Genomic DNA, 22,778 nt, shown 5'->3' with positions numbered 1-22,778 from the left:
AGATAATGAAGAGACCAGTCTCTATGAATACTCTAATAAAAATATTGAGTTTAAAACACTTAATACTAATGATGAGATGAGAAATCATCTATTGAGCTATGATGTCTTCATACTAGAAGCAAACTTCTATGATGTATGAGTTGCATGTAATGGAACTTTATACCGAGCACCGATAGGCTAGCTATGAGTGGTGATGCCTTCTTTCGGGAAGGGCGGAGGTTCACGTAATTCTCATGAGATGAGACTGTCCGGCTTGCCGGGTATGGGTCTCCACACATCTCCTAGTCTTTGAACCTATATTGCCACTATAGGGATCTGGCGGGGTTAAATTCCCATATACGCTAGCATGTTATTTGAATCGCTTTGGCCGGTGATTCCACCTCTTTTCGGTGTGGGGAAGACACTGGATTTCATGATGCTCACATGATCTATGTCGGTTAAAGTTAAAGTTCCCAATGAATGAATGAGGCCAGCCTCAAATGAATCATATAAAGAAATGAATGATACCGAAGGTGTTAGGATAGGATAATCAAGAGGTGAGCTAGATTCAGGTAATGACATTAGGTCATTCCTGATCATTGCACAGCAAACCCGATGAAAGTCTTAAACTACATCCTAGGTATAGCTGGTGTTCGCACTGGCCTATGAATGAATTGAAATGAAATACGAATGAATGAGTGAAGCAGACTCTGTGTTTGCTAAAGAAGGCTCCCTAGTTGAGGTCCCATATGTTGAGCCCTCATTTTGGAAAGTCTTAAAGTTAAGTCTATGATAATAAGGTCTCATGGTATACGAATGAATAATATGAAAGAAAGTATGTGTTATATGTTATGTGTTATATGAATATGTTATGTTTTGTGTGCTATACGATAATTATAATGATGCATGTCACTCTCATGGCATAACTTTCCCAATCTCAATTTGGCAAGTCCACTGACTTGACTTCCAAAAATCATGTTGTTAGGAAAGAGCTATTCTTCCTCATGCATGTCCCTGGTGTGTACTTGCATATACTCATACTTAGTACAAGTGTGTACTAATTCCATACGAACATCTATTTTTAGGTGCAGGCACAGGTGGACGCTAGAGCTACAGGTTCGTTGTTGCAGCTATCCGGACATCAGTATTCATCCGGAGTTTGGTAGGTCCTCATGCTTTCGAGGATGCTACTGTTTTACATTCTAGCGTAGTTTTAGAGTTGAGCTAGCGGAACATGTTCCACTAGCGTTTCTTTCCTGTTTTGGTTCAAACTTTGTATTGGTGCTATTTTGGCCGATATACAATTAATACTTAATGAATTATTTCTTTCAGTTGCTTATCTCTTAAATGTTAGATGGTTGATGATGAACGATTACGAAATGTTAAGAATGTTCAGCAAGTATGATTAAAGAATCAAAAATTTCAAATTTTCCGCTAAAATTAATCTATGTAAAGTAAGAATGACGTAAGTAGGCTTGTCTGCGACCTCTGAGAGGTCAACGACGCCGGTCTCGTCTGGGGTCTAGATTCCGATCGTGACAGTTTATTATATGAATACTATTAGATTTATGCTATTTGAGGGAATCAAAAACTTAACCCTAGGTTTGGAATTTGAAAATATGGAGTTGACATATTAGTCATGATCAAAAAAATTTTAAAAAAACTTGATTAAAAATTGAGTGAGTTTTGGGGTCTAAACTAAACCTATAGTGATATAGGTTTTGTTAGTTTTGAAAACTTATTGTGATTATGTATCTGAATAGATTGCTTTAAATTGGAAGTTCAACAAGGGAAAACTCAAGTCCCGGAGTAAATTCTTATTGAATTCATGCAAGTGGATTTCTAAACTCTTGCTAAGTGTATGAAATATGTGTATTTCCTTGTGGTGTGTTTAAGTGTAATGGGATTTGAAAGGGTTTTACTTGTCCACCTTGATTAATTTTAATGATAAAAAGGGATAATAAAAAATAATGTGATTATTTATTTGTATGTCATATATTGATAATGGTACGAGTATCGGTGTTATAATGAAAATGTTTATTATTATAGAAAGCGGATTGTAATCCAAGAATGTCAAAACATATGAGCATTAACTAATATCTTATTGATATATTTTATTATGTGTGATTGTGTTCTTTACTGAACCCGTATAATTGTGATAATTGAGGTGATTATATGTCATAGCGACATTTGATTTACTGAGATGTTGCATCATCTCCTTTATTGGATATCATATTGTGCACTTGCATTGACATGAGACTGGGTATGAGTAAAGGTCTAACACGTGGAGATCGTCCTTGTTGAGACCGAGTTATGATTATTTGGGCACGTGGAGATCATTCGTGCTATAGAAAAATTATGATTATGATTTGGGCGCGTGGAGATCGTCCTTGCGATTTTTTTTTGATTTATGATAGTGCGTTGAGATCGTCCACACACCACGTGGAGATCGTCCATGTTGGTATATGGACCTCGCAAGTCCCCCATGGGTCATGAACTCTCGATGTATTTTCGAGGAGTATCATGTATATACAGTTGAGAGAGAAATTGGTATTCTGAGGCATATCACTTCATGGTGTCATATTGCATCGCATCCCACGACATTTTTCATTCTTGATGATTATGTGTTTATTGGTGGTTGGGAAATACTTGATATTTGATTACATCTATTTGACGAACTTGATCTTGTATGTTGCTGATCTTGTGAGTGCCTTCTTGTGAAAGTTTGTGATTGTTGAATATTGAGTTGTAGTTAAGGATGTGTAATTTGTTAAAATGATTTTGAAGAGTTGGACGCTATGAAAACTGTGAATTGTTAGGTTAGACTATTTTTATGTAGATTGTAGTTGTGGAGGTTCGGTTGGTGTGTAAGGAGTACCCATATTTTATCCCCTTAACTTGTGTTTAGAAATTTACTTGCTGGGTACCGTGTGATTTGGTACTCACCCCTTGCTACTACAATTTTTTGTAGGTTATAAGCCTGGATTTTTGTTGTACTTGTCATTCTCTTCTTTTCCGAGGCTTTTTGGAGATTTGTGAGGTAGCTGTTTGTCATCTCAGCGGACTCTCTTTCTTCATAGTTTTGATCTTGTTCTATTCTAGAAATAAGTTCATTTGAAACTTATATTTTCGTTTGATTCAATTGTAATACTTTAAAGGCTTGTATACGTGACCACCAGGTTTTGGAGTATAATGTAAGTTGATATTAAATTTTCCGCATTTTATTGTAATAGTTGACTTTTAGGCTGACTTGTCTTGGTGGGATAAGATGAGTGTCATCACGTCCATTTTTTTTGGATCGTGACATATATATATATATATATATATATACATATATATAATTAGTAGTATATTAGAGTAAAAATATAAAAATCCTATGCAATAATCAACAGTACCTAAGAGTTAACTCTCCTCTCTACTTTTGGTTATTTAATCTTTAGGTTTTACTTTTTAGTATTACTTATTTACTTTAGTTAGTTTATAATTGACTAATATTAGCTTTTGTACGATTGTAAATGTTGACAATTTGATTAAAGGTCAGAAATTCAGATTGTGTTTTTTTAAGTAACGCAAGAACATATGATTTACCATAAGCATGGTCTCATTTGCTATTGTTTTGACTCTTGTTATGATTTGGTTTTATTTGATTCTCTTTGCTGCATAAAGGGGACCTCGTTTTACATATTATGATGATCGAAAATTGATCAAGACTTTCTTCTGGTGACTAAAATACAACAAGTTGATCCCTAGTGTTCTGTTTGTGATGATTATTTCGATGTATGCGTATCACGTTAAATTATTGGATAAGTCATTTACTCATTTTGAAAACATTTTCTTATTGGTTAAACCGAAACTCGAACCGTTAAAAACCAAAACTGATAAATCAAAAATCGATAACAAATATTTTATTGATTTGGTTATCGATTTAGCATATTCAAATATCGAAAATCAATAAATCAAATCACTAATACTTAAGACCAAACCGAACTGACCGATCACACCGTTACTCTATGCAATATAAATTATTACCATTAAATGATAATTTGCAGGTTTTCTTGTTTTCTTTTTCTAAAAAAAGAAAATATTATCAATAAAAGAAAGCTAAATATTTGATGTACTTTTTATTCTCCTTCTGTATCTCTATAGATATGGAAGTTTTATAGGCTAATTTCTTTTTCAATTTACTCTTTGTCAACAAGTATATGTTGTGTGCATTAGCTTAAATCAATTTAATACCTTTTTAAAGTTTCTTGACTTTATTGAGCAACAAATGCTTGATTAAAAGTGAGGGTACAAAGTCGAAGATTGAAAAAAAAAAGAGATAAAACAAAGAGACTCGTGGAGGAATAATGGCGAATAAGAGAAAATATTGCAATTGATTGAAGACCAAAAGAAAGAAAATTAATAGTTTAATCAAAGAGTACTTGAGCTCGAAACAAACAAAGTTGTTCAAAATAAATTTCTAACTTTTCAACTTGAGCTTTTGAAAAATGAGATAGTTGTAACAATTAACATAGTCGTTATGAACGAATCATTAATGGAACAAATTGTGCTAGAAATTGAAAATTTCCGTTTAAATCAATCTCGAATGAAATTCGAATGAAATTTGAACAAGGTAAATTTTACGGCAATACGGAAAAAAAGGATATAAAACTTCTAAACTTAAATTGATATCTATGGTTAAGACATAAGGATTCCATAGGACTTTATGATAATGAATTCATGTGAGTAGGAATTTCAATATTTATTTTGATGTGAAGAGGTCGGTTTAACTACATCAAAATCTGAAAGTGTAGTGTGAAACATTCTATTTTAGAAGAATTTTTGAGCTATTGTCCCATGCAAGTTGCTATAACGGCTGACACGCTGCAATAACATGACTCAGAAAAAGAAGTAGTCGTCCGAGACTGCTATGGAGGTCTCAACATGATTTGAGGTGGTGATTAAGCTGCTATAGCATGATAAGTTAATGTAAATGTAGAAACCCCCAAACTCGTTCACAATCATTCAAAAACGTTTCTAAAAAAGATAAAATACAATTTAAAACGAAATTTAACAATATTTTATCAGAATTCTTCATAAAAACAAGTAATCTGATTCACTAATTTGATTCTTAGTAAACAAGACAATCATTAGTACTTTAGCAAAATGTTATAAAGATAAATAGAAATAAAGAATTGTGAGTAAAATGTCATAAAAACGAATAAAATATGTAAAAATTAAATGAAATTGACATGGGACAATAAGTTTGAATACGTTCATTTTATAGCTTATTTGTTTCCCATTTTTTTTCTTACTTCTATTAAGGATAGATAGAATAGAAGTTCATTTTCATAATAACTTATTTTTTTTAAAAAAATTGAATCAACTAAATATATCTCCGTATAATTAATTTATGTCCTAATATTTTTTTAACCAAATAAAAAAAAAATGATTTGGTGATTCACAAGCGTAATAAAAACCCTATGGCTAATGACCATACTACTCCGCATCTCAACTCAACGTCATCTTCTCTCTTCCCTTTGTTCTTCTTCTTCTTCTAACCCAAAAATCTCTTCTTGTCTTAAAGAATCAATTCACATTCTCTCTCTTCTTTCTCTCTCATCTCCACTTTGCTCTTTCTTCATTTCCACCATTTTCTTGGCATATCAAGTTTTCACCTACAGCAAAACCCACTAACATTTCTATATTCACCTTATCCTCTCCAGATTCCTTTTTGTCTTTTTGGTTAAATTATTTCTCTTAATTTTTTAATCAGAAAATACGTGTTTGCAAGTATGTATAGAGTTCTTGAACAACTTTTCCATCCAAAAAGAGGCATTTTTGGGTGATAATTAGATTTTACCGGATCTGTGATTACTTTTCGCGTTGTATAATTGATGAAGGAGTAATTTGTTGTTAGGAATTTAAGTATGGATTCTGTAATTGGTGGTAAGTATAAGCTGGGTCGGAAGATCGGCAGTGGATCTTTTGGGGAGCTTTATTTAGGTAATCCCAATTTTCGATTGCTATTCATGTATAATAATCTGTGCGCGTTTAGGTCTGTATTTACCTTTTGTCTGTCATCATCAGGTGTGAATATTCAAAGTGGAGAAGAAGTTGCTGTCAAGCTGGTGAGTTTTTTTTTTTTTAAGCTAACGACTTGAAAGATTCTATATGTAATGATGGTGTAAAAGATGATTTTTTAAAAACTAGGTAAGGAATATATATATCTACAATCAAGACTCAATTTCGAACTAGTTGGGTCCAGTTATATGTTAGAGATGATTACTGGAAATGGTTAATATATTGGTTCTGACTATTGAGTAAGGCCTAGCTCGACTGGCAAAGGGTGGAGGATTTGTGACTTAGGTCGCAGGTTCAAGCCCAACACCATGCAAAGCGAAACCCAGTATTTAAGTGGAGAATAGTAGAGAGGCGGGGCCCATTATCTACCGAGTTAGAAAGTTGTGATTAGTCCAAAGGGCGGGGGGGTCACAAAAGGACCGATATCTCGGTTATCAAAAAAATAAAAAAGTTAATCTTAATTGAAATAAGTATATGGGTTGGGGAGGCACCTCAATATAATGTTATCACATCTATTCTTCTATTGTCAATGGTTTAAGTTTCTCACAAATGCTTTGCTTGTATATGGTGGGCTATTTGGAAGAAGAGGAACTATAGAGCTTTCGAAGACAAATGCAATTACAATAACAACATATCTAGTGTAGTCACAGTGTCATACAAAGTGGGAGGGTCGAGTGCACAACCCCCCCTTCCTTATAGGTAGAGAAATTATTTTTGATAAACCCTCCACTCAAGAAAAATAGTCCGAAAAAGAAAGTAATGAAAATACAAGAAATAATAACAAAAATAACAGAAAGGAAACTACAACTAAACAATACAATCTTTGAGGCCTAAGTTGCTCGAACTACGGTTCGGGTGTCCGATATGGATGCGGATCCAAAGATTGGATCTTCTATGACCTAATTTTAGGATTCCTCTATGACCTAAATTTTAAGATTCGGGGATACGGATCCATGTATGGATACGAGTGCAGGGATTTGGCTAAAATATAGTTGTAAAACCTAAATTATGAGATATTATGTTTAGAACTTAGAAGAAAATAATGATCAAGAGGAGAATCTTGGAAGGAGATCAAAGGTAGGGGAGTGACAATAGAAATTTATATATACAAGGTTTTCCATTTCCATCAATTTCCTTCTATATATAAAAGGAATATATATAAAAGGAAAGTTTTGATTGCATAAATCATTAAATTTGTCCAAATTTCTCCCTCGAATTTGGTCAGAGTATCCCAAACCGGTTGACAAAATCGGGTACGGATCCCACATGCACACCCACGTCGTGTAGACGCGGGTGCGACATCGAAAGTGAAGAGTCTGAGCAACTTAGGTTGAGGCACAAGAAATAACAAATAGTAAAATAAATCGAGGACAAGAGCAATACTACATCTGCTAATATGGACGAATAGCAAGACAATGCACTACTACCTACTAACAATTTATCTTAAACCGTGTACCCCACCTACTCCTTTCTAAGATCATGTCCTCGACAAGGTGAAACTGTGCGTCATGTGCTGTCTAATCACTTCTCTCCATACTTCTTCGGTCTATCGATCCTGAAAGCATCCAATGCTAATGTCTCACACCTCCGCACCAGGGCATCCATGCATCTCCTTCTCACATGCCCAAACCATCTCAGGCTCGCTTCGCAATTAATCACTCCACCAAAGCTATTCTGGCCACCGAAGACAAATACAATTCTGTGCAGACAATCAAGACGGGTTTTTTTTTTTTTGGTTTTATTTTTGGTGTAATGAAAGATATGCTGAGGAGGCCGAATCACTAGATGTTATGTTAGGGTCCTTCTGAAGCAGTAGCCTAAGCTTGGTTGGGTTCTGTAAAGTCTTTTTGCACTTTTATGCAACTTTTTTACTATCAGTGTATATTTATAGTCATTACCAGTCTCAATAAAAGTTTCTCACAAATGCTTTCTGTTTCAATTTTTGTAGTTGTGTGTTTCAAATACTATGTTTAGTTTTGGGGTTTGATTCTTTGATGTGAGCTTTACTATTTCCAGAATCTAATTTATTGCTTCCCAGGAACCAGTTAAGACGAAGCACCCTCAGCTTCATTATGAATCAAAGCTGTATATGCTTCTACAAGGAGGAAGTGAGTAATTGCTTCTGCCATTTCACTTTTCATTACTGGTGATTCTTTTTCTTTTTCTTAACTTAAACTGATATGGCTTGGTATTGTTATTCTTTTTTTTGCTTTTAAGCGGGAATTCCCCACCTCAAATGGTTTGGAGTTGAAGGTGAATACAGTGCCATGGTTATTGATCTTCTTGGGCCAAGTTTGGAAGACTTGTTTAACTATTGCAATAGGAAGTTCACATTGAAAACAGTCCTAATGCTGGCAGATCAGTTGGTCAGTAGTATAAATTAATCACTTGTATGATTGTTGTGGCTAGCTTGTCCAAGGCTCATTTTAATTTATATGCAGATTAATAGGGTTGAATATATGCATTCAAGAGGATTTCTTCACCGTGATATTAAGCCTGATAACTTCTTAATGGGTTTAGGGCGTAAAGCTAATCAGGTATACTACTTACCAAAAAAAAGCTAATCAAGTATGCTCTTTATGATGTTCTTTCTGACTATGTGAGTATGTCCATGTTTACCTGCCGAGGATTCAGACAAGTTGATAATCTTAGGTTTAGGGAATTTCATTCAGTCTGTACAGGTTTCTTCAGCATCAGTGGAGCTAAGATTATTTACTTATTAAAAAAAAAGGAGTTAAACATATTTTGCTTTGTGTTTCACTTAAACTAGGAATGTTTAATTTGGGATGGAGGAGTAACATTTTTGCTGCTCTCTTACTTTTGACACAATTTTTGTGATCATCAGTTGAAAAATTACATTCTTCTGTTTGAAGTTGCATTATGAGTATGTGCTTGTCGACAGAACTAATGATGGCTTCTGTGGCATTTTAATAGCAATCTTGCATTTCTTCTTTTTCTTCAATGTTTATGTTGTTATCCTTTAGTTTTTACCGAGGCTAATCTTTCGAGCCCTTTGAAACTTCACTGATTGCTTAGAACTTAGAAGTATATAGCTGAACTTCTCTTTCCCTCTTATTCTTTTTCTGTATCCATTCCTTTTAGAGCATAAGCATCTTATGATAGAAATCTTGTGTAGCTTAACGAGTGTTTGTTTTTCATTTTCCTCATCGTGCTATAACAGGTATATGCTATTGACTATGGTCTTGCCAAGAAGTACAGAGATCTTCATACACATAAGCACATACCCTACAGGTATAATATATGTTTTTGTCCTTAAAGAATTGATATGCAACTAAAGTGGATTTTTCCTTCTACAATGATTAGGTCTTTGGACAATAAAACAAACGTATTTGGTATTGAAAATGATTACCTGATAACAAAGAGACATGCTTTGAATCTTTTTTTGTAGTATATTCTTTCTGCCGCTTCATTTTGGACGTTTTGGAGTAGAGAACATTTGATTTTATAATCCTGCTTCAGTATTCGGTATGTTTCATTTGGAGAGTTCCACGGGAATAACATATCTGCTCGGGGGATATTTAAAAAACCTGTTTGGTAACTCTGTATGGAGCGTTTGTCTTTTATAAGTTAATAGAGGAATGGGTAACATTCTATTTATAGGTTAAAATCTATATTTAGCAAGGAATAATGGAGGACCTACTTGTTGATTTTAGACCAACTATTAGCTTCTCAAGTATTGACTTTTTAAAAATGCCAAGATGAAATTTAGCAACGCTTGTATAGCCAGGATTCCTACAATAGTAAATTATGTTATACTCATTCCCAAAAGCTAGCTCACGAGGGAGGATTACCTAAGATCATATAATGGAGACCAATTATCTATCCTTTTACTGATGTGAGGCTTCTACACTCCCCTGCACATGTGGACATAGTTAACTGAAGTGTGGACAATATAATAAGGGTGCCCAACATTGTTGAACATTGAATTGAGATGGACCTAACTTTGATACCATGTGGAGAATATTACACATCACGGGTACGACTCAATTTCTTGTAAGTGCTACAACTTGACCGAGGTTTCCCAGAGCGACCTGCATGTCGATTTCCAGTCTGAAATGTAGTCTGATGCTAGAACAAATGAGTCTGCAGGTGTGATAAGATGCCTATATGACATAAGTGGTGCATTCTATCATAGTAATCACGAAAGTCATCCAAATAGGAACAATGGGGCTAGCCAAAATTTGATCTCGCATCTTGAAATGATGTGGATATTTTTCTATTAGCTATCCTTAATTAAATTCCTCAAGTTAAAAGGAACTTCTTAAGTTCTTTTCTTTTTGTATTGTGGTGCTTTGGGTTGGCAAGATGGAAGCTTTTAAGATGAATATTAGGATAATATAAAATCTAATTATTGTATGTTATTTAATAAATAATTTTTATTTATTAAAAACAGTATTATCGATTAATGTAGAATTCAAAACGGAATGAGACAAATTTATTTGTATGTGAATCAGCTTAGAATTATAATTCTTATAGCAATCCACTTCTTTATAAACTTAACATGATTAAGGTTATCTTAGTCATTTTAACAGGGAAAACACTTTTTAACCTCACACATTAACATCTTATTTTCAGTTTTAATACTTCTATCCAAACAAATAAGTGCAGCATATTTATAAAATCAACTCCAGCACTCAAAATATTTTTTCAACACTTGGTACTTAAAAGACACTTAAGTCCAGCTAAGCCAAATGGACTCTTTTAAGAAAATGAAGGTTAAACTTGAAAATAAAAGTTTATCCAAGTTAATCTTATGTGAAATCATGGTTTACATTTACCCTGTATATCTCATTCTTTGTCCGAATAACCAAACATACTGGCAATAAAAGTACATCCACTAAATAATCATATCATTATTTAATTCCATATTATAATCCCCACATGATAATCCGGTATAACTTGTTCACAAACCAAATAACCCCTAAAGGCATCTATCGCTTATACAAAATGGTGCTATTTTGTTATCATGTCCTTATCATTTTTTAATTCCCATTTTGTAATCCCCACATTATAATTCCAGTATAACTTGTTCACAAATCAAATGACCCCTAAAAGCATCTTTCACTTGTACAAAAATGGTGCTATTTTGTCATCAGTTGTGGCATCCCTGTTATTAATACTTGAATGAAAAAGAGTCAAAGGTGGTTCTGAGTGTAAGTGCTAGAAATGAGAGGTGGCATCAAACTCGCATTCTAAGACTTCTCACCGTAGACATACTATTAATATATTGCCTCAATTTTATCTGTGGCTATTGAATGAAGCTTCTTGAGGTTTATTTTCATCCTTTCTAAGTAGTAGTAGGGGTGGGCATAACTGAATTGGTTGATTTTGTTTAAGAGGTGATTGGTGGCTGTTAATATGTGTATCTTATGTATCACATGTATTAGTGTAACAGCTATAAATCTTGTCAAAGAGAGTGAATTCTGAAAAAATGATTTAGCTGTAACCTTACCAAGCTGCAAGGCTTTTTCCAATGTTAGCGCTCCAAAGAGCGGTAACATTGAGTTTTCCTAAGTAGGTGCCAGGCTGAGAATGAGAGGCACTTGAAGTAATTTCTTGTGCAAACTATATTTTTCTTTTGACAAAGTTGTGCAAACAATATTTATCATTTCCCCCTTGTTGATACTGGACAGATCTTAAAACCTTTCTGCAAGTTGTGTCCTATATGAATGCTGTTGAAAATTTGTTCCCGAGAAGCTTCTTACCTTGAAATTAATTTCTCAGTTGATCCTTTGTTACCGTTAATATTGCTGAGATGGTACCCACATAAATCACGTAGGACAAGACATGGACATCTAAACAGAGATGTGCTTTTAGTGATAAACGATTAATAAATAGTCAATGCATTCTATCTATTAGAGAAAAAATTACTTGGTGACATATCACTTTTCGGGCAGTCTTGTGTCATGCATCAGCTGAAAACAAGAAAATGTTCAGACACAATCAACTGTGAGTTGGGCAACCATTCCTGAGTACAAGAAGAGTAGTCTTATGTTTGAGACATAAATATTCTCTCTTTTGAGATTTTCATTACATGTGGACTATGGAGTTTATGTTCCTAAGAAATGAAAAATAGCAAAGTACCCCTCTTTCTGCTTGGAAGCTGCTCATAAATCCTTTTTCTTTTTGGCATTTTTGGTTACACAAAGTTCCGATCTTAAACGGTGGATATCCCATTAAATGAAGTTGGAACTTTTAAGCTTTGACATTTCTTCTTTATGATGCTTTTCTTTCTTAGATCTTGTCTTTTCCCCTTTAGATGGGGATTGGTTGGATGACTGTGGTTAATTATGATTGGTTGAATGAACTATGTCTTTCATATTCAGGGAAAACAAAAACCTCACAGGCACAGCTCGTTATGCAAGTGTTAACACCCATCTTGGAGTTGGTAAGTATAGATGAAATTATTTTCAGCATCTATTCATATTTTCTTGGTTTGTATATAGTTTGACTTCCTTTCTATTGCTTGAATGTAGAACAAAGCAGAAGAGATGATCTAGAGTCTCTTGGCTACGTGCTAATGTATTTTCTGAGGGGAAGGTTGAGACCTAGAGTTTTAGTTGATTTTTGGTTCCTTTTCTTTTTTTCTTGATATAAATTAATTCTCTTCTGCGCCTAAGCATTTGCTGCCCATACCAGTCTTCCATGGCAAGGTCTGAGAGCTGGCACCAAAAAGCAGAAATATGACAAGATCAGCGAGAAGAAGATGCTTACACCTATAGAGGTGCATTACTTTGTTTTTGTACTTATATGAGATCTTGAAAGTCTGATTTAGAGGAAAGTTCTGCGGCGCTAAATTTGCACTGTGTATGCGTCAAATTGCATAAGCAACCTAGTTCAATGGGTTTCTATTGACTATTAACAGGTACTTTGCAAATCCTATCAATCAGAATTCACATCATATTTTCATTACTGCCGATCTTTGCGGTTTGATGACAAGCCAGATTACTCGTACCTGAAGAGGCTTTTCCGTGACCTTTTCATTAGAGAAGGTACACTTTCTATGTGGTGATGCTAGCTGTTTCTGCTATTCTTCTAGGTTGCTACTTCTGTGTCCTTTCTAGTAATATTAATTTCCATCACCTTTTTCAATAATAAAGTTGGTGTACTTGTGGCAGGTTATCAATTTGACTATGTGTTTGACTGGACGACTTTGAAGTATCCACAAATTAGTTCCAGTTCAAGAGGACGGGTCTGTCTTGTTAATCTGCTGACTTGATTTCGGCCTCCCTAAGAGGCAGTTTTCTAACATTTGATGCCTTTTTCCAGCAAGCAATTGGGAGATTACCTTTGAATCCAGGACCATCTGTTGAAAGAGCGGAGAAGCCCCCAGGTATTCCTCTTCCCTAGAGAGACAGAGCTTTAAGTTGCAAGCTGCTTGAGCTGCTTATATATGATATTAATTCAACTTTGCGGTCTTGGTGATTTTCCTTCATATCCAGTCTAATTTAAGCTTTTTTGAGAAATAAGCCATAACTGGTTGCAGCACTACAATGTCAATTTAATAATTAGTGGTTCTCCGGGGCTTGCTTGATACCACAGGCAAGCTTGGATGTGCATGCAGAGAGGGAAAGAGTGGGGTGCATTGCTCAAGCATGCACATTTGCTATAACTCAGAGCATTTTCCTTAATCTTGGAGGATGAATGCTCTGTCCCATGCTCACATGCATAGATTCCTATAGACAAGCGCAATGGGTTTGTTCCAGCTTCTATTAGCTTGATGAAATCCATCAAATAAAATTTCGTTCATTTATGGTTCTGTAAAGTTGAAAGTAGGTGTTACCTCAGCAAAACTGGGACAAAATTTGATTTGATATATCTTAACCAGTTAACCGAAGATAGGCTCGTTATATATTGCGTTTGAATCAAATTCCTTTCATTGAGTATCACACTAAGATAATGTTGTCACCTTTAAATATCAATTTCCCCAAAAAATATCCTATCCAACTATTAACACAAAATGGAATATTTTCATTAGATAAAATACAAACGAATAAGTTCACTGTTACTTTCCATGCAGGTTTTGTCCTGTACTCTAGACATTCTCTATTTTCTCTCTCATCAAGTTGTCTGAACCGTTGAAAGAGCAGTTGTCTTCTGGATCTTCTTCCTTTTGGCATCCAGCTTTTCCAACCTCCAGAACCATATCATCCACCACACTGTTTTAGTGGTACCTAGGTTATATTAAACAAAGAGTATTCTAAGGTCTGTAGATTTACTGCAAAATTGCAGTGTAGTAATCACTAATGGGTGATAGCCTTCTCAAAAAAAGAAGTGATAGACGCCCAACACCAGTTCGTTATGTTACATCTCCTTCTCAATTTGTCCGTTCTAAGGATTATATCTCACATTGCATCAGGTGCAGAAAGTTCTTGATTGTCTTAGTCATATTGATTTTCTTAAAGGCCTTTTAGTCATATCCATTGAGCAAGGGATTGTAGTATGATTTACCCGTCAAAGGTATTTGCTTCTTATCTATTTTGGTATAATTCTCATCTTCCCCATTTGTATGTGGTTATATATCTTGTGAAGGAAGTCGCCTGCTTTGTCCCATTTGGGTCATGAATAAGCCTAAGCCTCTTGAAAAAAAGAAATTTCATGAAACACTTGTCCTCCTTTTCTCCTAAACATTTCCATTATTGTGGTATGTTTGTCAACTTCTAAAGATTATACTTTGGAGATTCTTCTTTTTGTTCATGTCTCCTCACTATATGTCTAGCCAAATCGTATCCTATTACCATCGACAAGTTTCAACATGAAACCTATGTATTCGAACAACTTGTATTCATGACATCAATATTATAGAGAGAAGTACCTTACTCTATGGTGACCTCCTTATTTTCTAATACATATAATCGTTAATCGAGAGTTTGGTTGAATGTGGTAAATCTTCCAATGCCAATGGTCAAAAGCTTTCACTCCCATTGGATTCATCACTCCCAACCCTATCAAGTGATATCTCTTATCCCTTGTTCCACCGTGGTAAAAGTTCCTCACTAGTTTCTCTAACCAATTGATGATGGGATATGAAAGGAAGATATAAAGAATGTCGGTGTGTTTGATTTGTCAATTTTATAAGTGTAACGTAAACTGGTTTTGATAGGTACTTTCTTCCATCCTTTCTGTCTTTTTTTCAACTTTCTCAATTATCTAGACTATCTGGTGGGCTTGATTCTGCACTTAAATTATCTTTGTGAAAGTTGAGCGTACAAACATAATAGGATAAATAAACCATTTGAGGGATGCTAAATAGTTGGGATTGAGATATAGTTGTTTAGGTACATGTACATAATAGAAATAAACGAGCACATGTGTGGGTCATAGAAGATCAGAGTATCATCCGCGAAGAGGAGATGTGATAAAGAAACCTCTGTTCCAGCAGGATTTTCATTATAAGAAAACATGGATCTCAATATATTTTCCTTTATCCAAAGCAGAATCAACTGGGGTAGCAATTGCCTGTTCCAGCAGATAACTGAGAATTGTCATAAAAAAAATAGGGAGATGAGTGCACAATAGGATGTCTACCTTCTTTCCATTCAAAGAAATCACAGTGTTCTATTCACCATTATGGAACATCTCATACGAAATGTATCAATAGATTCAGTTTCTATCTTTCCCAGGATGCAAGAAGCTGCAAAAACAAGAATTTGATAACATGCTTACTAGCTTTCTTCACAACTAGCTTGCATAATGTCTCCGGTTTTCTGCTCCTTAGTCTCGACTTGATCTCATTAGTCATAAGGAAAACATCCCTGATGACTGCTTCCCTATTACACAAGCTTTTTGAGTGGAGGATATGAGATTGCCCATCAATGGTTTCAATCTCCTACTCAATAGGCCAATACGCCACCAATGACTTCAATCTTGAGGAAGCCTAATCTCTTTATGAGCTATATCCATGTTTATAAATTGGTTAACTGCTAAAGGATATAGCAGAGTTCATAAGTCGTATTGGTTAACCATTGTACCTCTGACTTTTATCAAAAAAATAAAAATAAAACCATTGTACCTCTGACTTAGAACATCATCCATAAACTACAAATTGATATGAGCTGTATTGCTACTTTGTTAAAGTGTGTGATTATCTCATCTAAAATCTTAAGCTTTTAGTGACAGCATACTGTTATTATTTAATTATATCCTCAGCACGACTCCTTACGTGTGGGCTTGATTTTTTTTTTCATAAGCCAAGCATGTGAAATTCATTTTAACAAGGTGTGGCGGTGAAATTTGATCTCAGGACCTCTGTCTGCTCTAATGCCATATTGAAGTGTGTGACCATCTCATCTAAAAGCTTAAGCTATTCAAGAGAGCATATTTTATTATTTAATTACATCCTCAACACAACTGACTAAATAAGCGAGTTGTTTTTCCTTTTTCCCCTTTTTATGCTATGGAGCTTAAGGTGCTATTGATCAAGGAATAGATAACAGGTGATGAAAACAGGGATTGTTTGTTATGGGCTTTTCTTGATCTACTCTATACCCATGAAAAAAAGAAGAGAGCATAAATAACTGGAAGCACAAGTAAAACAAAAAAGAACAATCTTTTTTTTTTGGGACTGGAAGGGGGTTGGTTCTATAAGTTGAATTTCGTGAATCATGATAGCAGACAATAGTCGGAAGTTAATTCTTACATTCGTCTGATCTTTTGCAGTGGGGCAGGATATTAAAGATAAGTTTTCTGGTGCTGCAGAGGCATTTGCTCGAAAGAATGTGTCTGGAACTGGTTTTACGGGGGACCGTTTGAGACATAGATCTTCAGAGCATCTATCATCCTCCAGAGATGTGGTGAGCTATGGACTTGATATCTTTTTGTATTTGTTATTGCAGCAGTGGCCTGCACATTATTCAACTGTCTTTTCAATTTGCATTCATCAATTGGTTCTACGTGGAATTTCTACTAGTGTCTAACAGCTAATTGGGTTTTCCATCAGCAGGCTGATTCTGAAAGAGGTCGCATGTCTCGCACCGACAGCACCTCAAGGAGGGCTGTGATGTCAAGCAGCCGACCAAGCTCCTCTTCGCAAAAGAATCAACCTGGATTTGAAGCCAAATCATCGTCTGTTACTCGTGCTACTGTTGCAAAAGAGAGCAGGGACCATGCCCTGAGGAGCTTTGAGCTGCTGACTATTGGCACAGGGAGAAGGAAATAATTAAAAATCTGCCCCCATCAAGGTAGCAAACTTCCAAAATGGCATTTTAAGCATTCTTATCATCGGCATTTCCCCCCCTGCTAATGTGAAATTCTCATAACTGGTTTCACCTTATATAGGAGCGCCAAATTGGCCCTCTTGATTATGTTCTTCCCAGCGACCTTGTGCCAAGTCAAACAACGGGGTAGAAGGTTTTTTTGCTTGTTTATTTGAGACCCGTCTTAATCACCGTTGGAGTCAATATTCCCCATGTCTGTATGCAGCTAGTTCGTGCTTGTGCAGATAGTTCCATTATTTCAGGGAGCTGCCAGTTGTAGTACTTACAATTGAACTCTTTGGTGTGGTGTACCATAAATCTGTGACCTGAAAACTTGTTCCTATCCCGTTGCAACTACAAACCATATTGCTTACTTCTTTGTCAGGCCAGGGAGTGAAAATGACTCTGATCCATCACTGGCGTAGTATATACTGTCACAAAAACCTCGTTAAAAATGTATTTTGGTGTACCTTAAAGATATGGTGTTGTCTTTTAACATTTACCTTCCAGAGTTCAATCAAAAGTTAACTTTTTTTTGAGTTCACATTCGTATTTGTATGCTAAGAGACGCTATACAAATACGACTAGTAACACAAAAATTAGTCATGCATGTATTAGTAATGTAGGGATCAGTGTTGTTTATGCAAGGCATTAGTATTATTAGCAATACAAGAGTTATGTGGGGTATAATTATTCATGTATTGGTTATTCTATGCATAAAATAAATAGGTATCCTATATAGAGTTTCTCATTGTTTAACTTATGCTATATATTCTACGCACGTAATTGCATAGAAGTATACATATACCTACCTCTCAAAAATGCATAAATCAATTCTCAATTTCAGTTCTAACAAACTATAAATGTGAAAAAAGAATAGAAAGGGAAGAGGATTATGCCTTATAAAACACATAAAAGCAATCCTTCAGTAATCAATAAAAATTATTGAATGTGCGATTTATTTTATTTTCACTAATAGAAACGGAGTAAGAATTTTAAGTTTATAAAACAACACTTTACAGGGTTTTGGCCAAGTATTACCTGTAAATGGCACCAATGTAGCGAGTCCGGAGTCTAAAGGGTATAAAATATTAACAAAAATTTTAAAACGATATATAAAATTTTATATTAACCAAAATGGCAAAATCAATTAAGCTAAAAAAAAAAATGATGATAACAAAAACACCTTAAAGTTCCTCACACCCTTTTTGTATTAAATAAGACGGAAAATATAATTTTGTAGATAAGCAATTTTTTCTTTTTTATGAAATTATGTCATACGGTTATATTTTTATGGAAAGGGGTAAAAATGCCTCAAATTATATAAAATTAAATAAAAATACTTTATTTAATAATTTGATTTAAAAACGCTCTACTAATACTTTTGGGTAAAATGTCTCTTTCTCTTATAGACATATTATTTCTTTTCTTTTGAACATATTTTTTTTTAAAAAAATAAAATATTATTTTAACTTTTTTTTCCCTTTTAACATCTCTTTAGCAAAGATAAAAGAGGAAAGTAATCTTCTTTTTTTCTTAATATGAAACAATAACTCCTTTTGATGATATTTAAAGATAATATATGATTTGAAGCAATGTAATAATTTTTCATATTTTATGACATTATAATTATTGTATCCTAAAGTTTCAAACTTATGATATTTATGGATGTATATCTTCTTCACTTTGGAAAGAAATCTTATTTTATTAAGAATTTTTTTTTCCAAAAGTTATCCTATGATGTTATTAATCGATTACAATATTTTTATTAAAATAACATTTAAAAAAAAGAAATAAAATATTTATTAAAGGAACACTTTTTTTTTTACCAAAAATAACAAATAGAGTCATATTTTGAACTAAACTATAATAAACCAAACAATATATACTAATAAGTAATTTTAAATTACTTGTGTTCAAACCAAACAACCCTAATAAAACTGAAAATGGAAAAAGATAAGAGGAAAAACAGAAAAAGTATTTTTGAGTCTTAGATTTTCCAGTCAAATATATGGAGGTTTCCATGAAATGTGGTAAACCAAAATTATAAATAAATAATTAGTTGTGCTAATACTAACTAAAACTATAATTAATTAATTAAATATAGAGAATCAAGAAGTTCTATATATGAAGATTTGAGTAGTGCTTATAAGCAATATAGGCTAAATTTCAGTCAACTGTGTTTTTTTTAAGATCAAAATCAAAATCATGTCTGAAATTGTTAAACAAAGTTGGAAAAAATATCTAATTGCACTACAACTCCATCCTCTAAGAACCAAGGTTGTTTTTTAATTTTTTTTACGAGAATCTCAGTAGTTCAGTTGGTTGAATAATTGAATTTTATTTTTAATTTTTACGAGAGTTTGATTTCCCGTATTGTAATACCTTTCCCAATCCAATTTCCCTGCCCTCAATTTCATACAATTTCTTTTTTTTTGTATTTTTAATTTGATTAGGCAATTACTGCTGGAGTTTTAGTTGGGTGCAGTGATGTAATTGCCCAGAAGATTTCTGGGATCAAAAGGCTTCAATTCAGAAGATTACTTCTTCTAATGGTATTTGTTTAAATTTCTTTATTAGAATTATGTTTTTTAGTTCTCTAATCTTGATGATTATTGATAGTTTTTGGTAGGTTAATTAAATTTAATGGTTTTGTTTGTTTGATTATGGGGTTTTTTTTTTTTAAAAAAAAAAATATGTTTTGTTTGTTTAAATTGCAGCTGTATGGATTTGCATATTCAGGACCCTTTGGCCATTTTCTTCATAAATTGATGGATGTGATATTTCAAGGAAAAAAGGGTAATAAAACTGTTGCACAAAAGGTTAGATTCTGAAAACTGTGTGTTTTGTTTGTATTGGTTTTCTAGTTTTTTTTTTTCTTTCGCACTTACAACTCATATGCCTATAAGTAATCCACAAGTGATGTCTGAGGAGGATAGAGAGTATGCAACTGTTATGTCTAATGGCCAAAAGTAATATGAATTAACTAAAATCTTAACATTTTCTCTTTTGATGAATTTTGCAGGTTTTGTTGGAACAGTTAACAACATCTCCTTGGAACAACTTCTTTTTTATGATGTACTATGGCTTGGTTGTTGAAGGTACGTTAACTTGTTTCATCTTCAAATGCTAAGTAATTGAATTCCAATCTTGTTAAAGTTGATTAGAAGACTATAAGTATTACATTTTCAGATGTTATTGAGTTTTCTCTGCATTGAGAACGAACGAAAAAATAGCATTTTTTTGAGCATTTGATACTCTCTACTCGTAATAGTAATCAATCGTTAAATCCTTTTATTACTCATAATAAGATGCCCTTCATTTTGGTTTATAACAGATCTTTCTATTCATTATTTTCATTCATCTTCTATATCCGTCGAAGCTTTTAATGACATTGATAGTCTCTATCACCTTTTGCTTTTTGGCAGTGAGAAAAAAGTGATGAACACAAATATTCTTCCTCCTACAGTCTTGTGCTTGGGCTTCGTTTTGTGAATCTTTGTTAGTTTATGTGCTCCGAAGTTTTATACTAGAAGGGGATTATTGAGTCCTAGGGTATACACTTGTACCTGGTGAAATATAAGCTATGAGAATTTCTTGCAAGTGTTCGTGGAGTATTTTTCGTAAGATTTCCAACACTTGGTTGGTAGCTGTAGAAATCCTATCCTAATACGTGGTTTGATCCAATTAAGGATGAGACAATATATGATGGTCTGCGAAATCCGATATTATATCTCTCTATTTTCCTTAATGCTATAAAACCATGGAGAGTTTAAACTATGACAACACAGCAAATATGGTGCAGGTCATTTCTTAGCCTGAGAGTTGTCATACAACATGCTGGAGGAAAACTCGTCTTCCTGATGATCTTCTCTGTTAAATTGCCAGTGGCTAAGAAATTTAGATTGTAAGCAGTGTTCGTCTAGTGCATTTTGTTGAGAATACTTTAAAGTAAATTAAAGTCCGCTCTCTCTGACAGCTTAAGCTTTTAGATGAGATGGTTAAACACTCTTTGTTATACTGTTGTCACATACGGTTATCAACAAAAAAGATAGACAATTAGATTATGTTCCTTCTCGTATGACCATTTGTATATCTGTGCTTTATTTAACAAACATGACGATGAAATGCAGTCTATCGGAAGCCAACAATCTTCCTTCGAGTAACTTTTTCTGACATCTTGTAGAAATATCTTGATGCAGTTCCAATATCTATAAGCTACTGCAAATTACCATCAATTGACCTTCGTACTTCTTTTTGCAGAGGAAATCTAATATTCTTGAACTGTCATTATATTCAGAGTCAACAATGTAGGTATATCTGACACGACGCTAATTCTTGTATAACAGGAAGGCCATGGGGTCTTGTCAAAAACAAGGTTCGAAAGGACTATCCCTCCATTCAACTCACTGCATGGAAGGTATTAGGATCGTACAATTAAATCTTTTTACACAACAAACGCGGAGAGAAATTCTGTTTTTTTTTTGTCATACCAAATTAGTATAACTAAAACTTAAAGTATGATATTATGCAGTTTTGGCCAATTGTTGGCTGGATCAACTACCAGTACATGCCCCTGCAGTTCCGCGTTCTGTTCCACAGTTTTGTTGCTTCATGCTGGTGAGTATTTGTTCATGATCGATGCTTTTGTTATGTATCCTTTGGCAAGTTGAATTTGAGCCAAGTTTAGTTACTTGTCATGTCTCACCTTTTAGCAATCAAAGTTCTGTTTTCGTGTTGTTTCAATCACTACTAAAAATATGTTCTACTAAAAGAGTGAATATTACTAATGTTTTTCCCTCATATTTGGCCTGGCATGTTTAGGGCAATTTTTCTGAACTTGAAGGCAAGATCCATAACAAATAAGAAGGCTTAGAAGCTGATGGAGAGGGTTCATATGCATTTTCTCTGCTTTGTCTGTGGTATATGATTATGTTTCTTGTGGAAGTTGTTTGCTTGGTATAATATGTATTGCAGCATGAGTTCAGTATGAATTAATTCGAGCTTTGAGTATGAAAATTAAAGAATACAAGTTCTATCAATATGGGTGTTGTTTTTGCATGACTAACAATCTTTCCTCTCGAACTAAGTTTCACGTGGTACATTACCATGATCCATAGATCAATTTTTTGAGATACAGTAAAATTACTCGTATGAACGAACATTTACTTGTGTGTATGTATGTATTGAAGCTATCTTCGGCATGGTAAAGATAGTAATACGCTATCACTCTACCATCTTCATACTCGTTTCATCAGCCATTGGCTTTGAAATTAGATGTTGGTCTATGTCAGTTCAAAGATACTCTTTTACATAGTATGATATTATCTGTTTTGAATCAAACTTGCATGATATTTCCGAAAAGACCTAGCCCAACAAAACTGATAGAATGTATGCCTTCACTTTACGAGTAATGGACCAGGTCCCTTACTTTACTTCAGAAAATTACCAGAAAGTTAAATGCAGTAAAATCAACACAATGATTTTACGTGGAAACCTCCTTGCTTAAGAGAGTAA

General features: G+C 34.1%; 2 protein-coding genes across 11 annotated transcripts; both read left to right on the top strand.

Moving 5' to 3' along the window:
- The first annotated feature begins 5,403 nt into the window (after window positions 1-5,403).
- On the top strand, window positions 5,404-17,805 carry LOC101248583 (casein kinase 1-like protein 11). 10 transcript variants are annotated; one of them, XM_069298748.1, is made up of 15 exons: window positions 5,404-5,967; window positions 6,052-6,092; window positions 8,084-8,153; window positions 8,263-8,411; window positions 8,487-8,582; window positions 9,227-9,297; window positions 12,393-12,454; window positions 12,543-12,606; window positions 12,706-12,790; window positions 12,932-13,058; window positions 13,185-13,258; window positions 13,336-13,399; window positions 16,726-16,859; window positions 17,009-17,246; window positions 17,344-17,805. In XM_069298748.1, exons 1-14 carry the CDS (start codon window positions 5,892-5,894, stop codon window positions 17,222-17,224), a joined length of 1,329 nt encoding a protein of 442 aa, XP_069154849.1. In that variant the 5' UTR covers window positions 5,404-5,891; the 3' UTR covers window positions 17,225-17,246; window positions 17,344-17,805. The 10 variants fall into 10 exon arrangements, with proteins under 10 accessions (XP_069154849.1, XP_069154852.1, XP_069154850.1 ...); XM_069298751.1 differs by having other exon boundaries at window positions 5,431-5,967; window positions 16,765-16,859; XM_069298749.1 differs by having other exon boundaries at window positions 5,431-5,967; window positions 16,765-16,859; window positions 17,006-17,246.
- Window positions 17,806-19,173: 1,368 nt separating this feature from the next.
- On the top strand, window positions 19,174-22,303 carry LOC101248304 (peroxisomal membrane protein PMP22). The gene is made up of 7 exons (XM_004240958.5): window positions 19,174-19,541; window positions 19,718-19,816; window positions 19,982-20,083; window positions 20,287-20,362; window positions 21,611-21,681; window positions 21,796-21,881; window positions 22,086-22,303. The coding sequence occupies exons 1-7, from the start codon at window positions 19,470-19,472 to the stop codon at window positions 22,135-22,137; spliced, it is 558 nt and encodes a 185-aa protein (XP_004241006.1). The 5' UTR covers window positions 19,174-19,469; the 3' UTR covers window positions 22,138-22,303.
- Window positions 22,304-22,778: the final 475 nt, after the last annotated feature.

Source organism: Solanum lycopersicum, chromosome 6, assembly GCF_036512215.1.
Source record: "Solanum lycopersicum chromosome 6, SLM_r2.1".
NCBI lineage: Eukaryota > Viridiplantae > Streptophyta > Magnoliopsida > Solanales > Solanaceae > Solanum > Solanum lycopersicum.
The sequence above is the reverse complement of the archived record's forward strand: the minus strand, read 5'-3'. Positions and strand labels throughout refer to the sequence as shown.

Coding starts and splice junctions, on each gene's coding strand:
- LOC101248583 (XM_010323942.2), top strand. CDS start 5,892: ATGGATTCTGTAATTGGTGGTAAGTATAAGCTGGGTCGGAAGATCGGC. Junction 8,583..9,226: donor TAGGGCGTAAAGCTAATCAG/GTATACTACTTA, acceptor GTGCTATAACAG/GTATATGCTATTGACTATGG. Junction 13,259..13,335: donor GTTCCAGTTCAAGAGGACGG/GTCTGTCTTGTT, acceptor GCCTTTTTCCAG/CAAGCAATTGGGAGATTACC.
- LOC101248304 (XM_004240958.5), top strand. CDS start 19,470: ATGTCTGAAATTGTTAAACAAAGTTGGAAAAAATATCTAATTGCACTA. Junction 19,542..19,717: donor TCCATCCTCTAAGAACCAAG/GTTGTTTTTTAA, acceptor TAATTTGATTAG/GCAATTACTGCTGGAGTTTT. Junction 21,682..21,795: donor TTCAACTCACTGCATGGAAG/GTATTAGGATCG, acceptor GATATTATGCAG/TTTTGGCCAATTGTTGGCTG.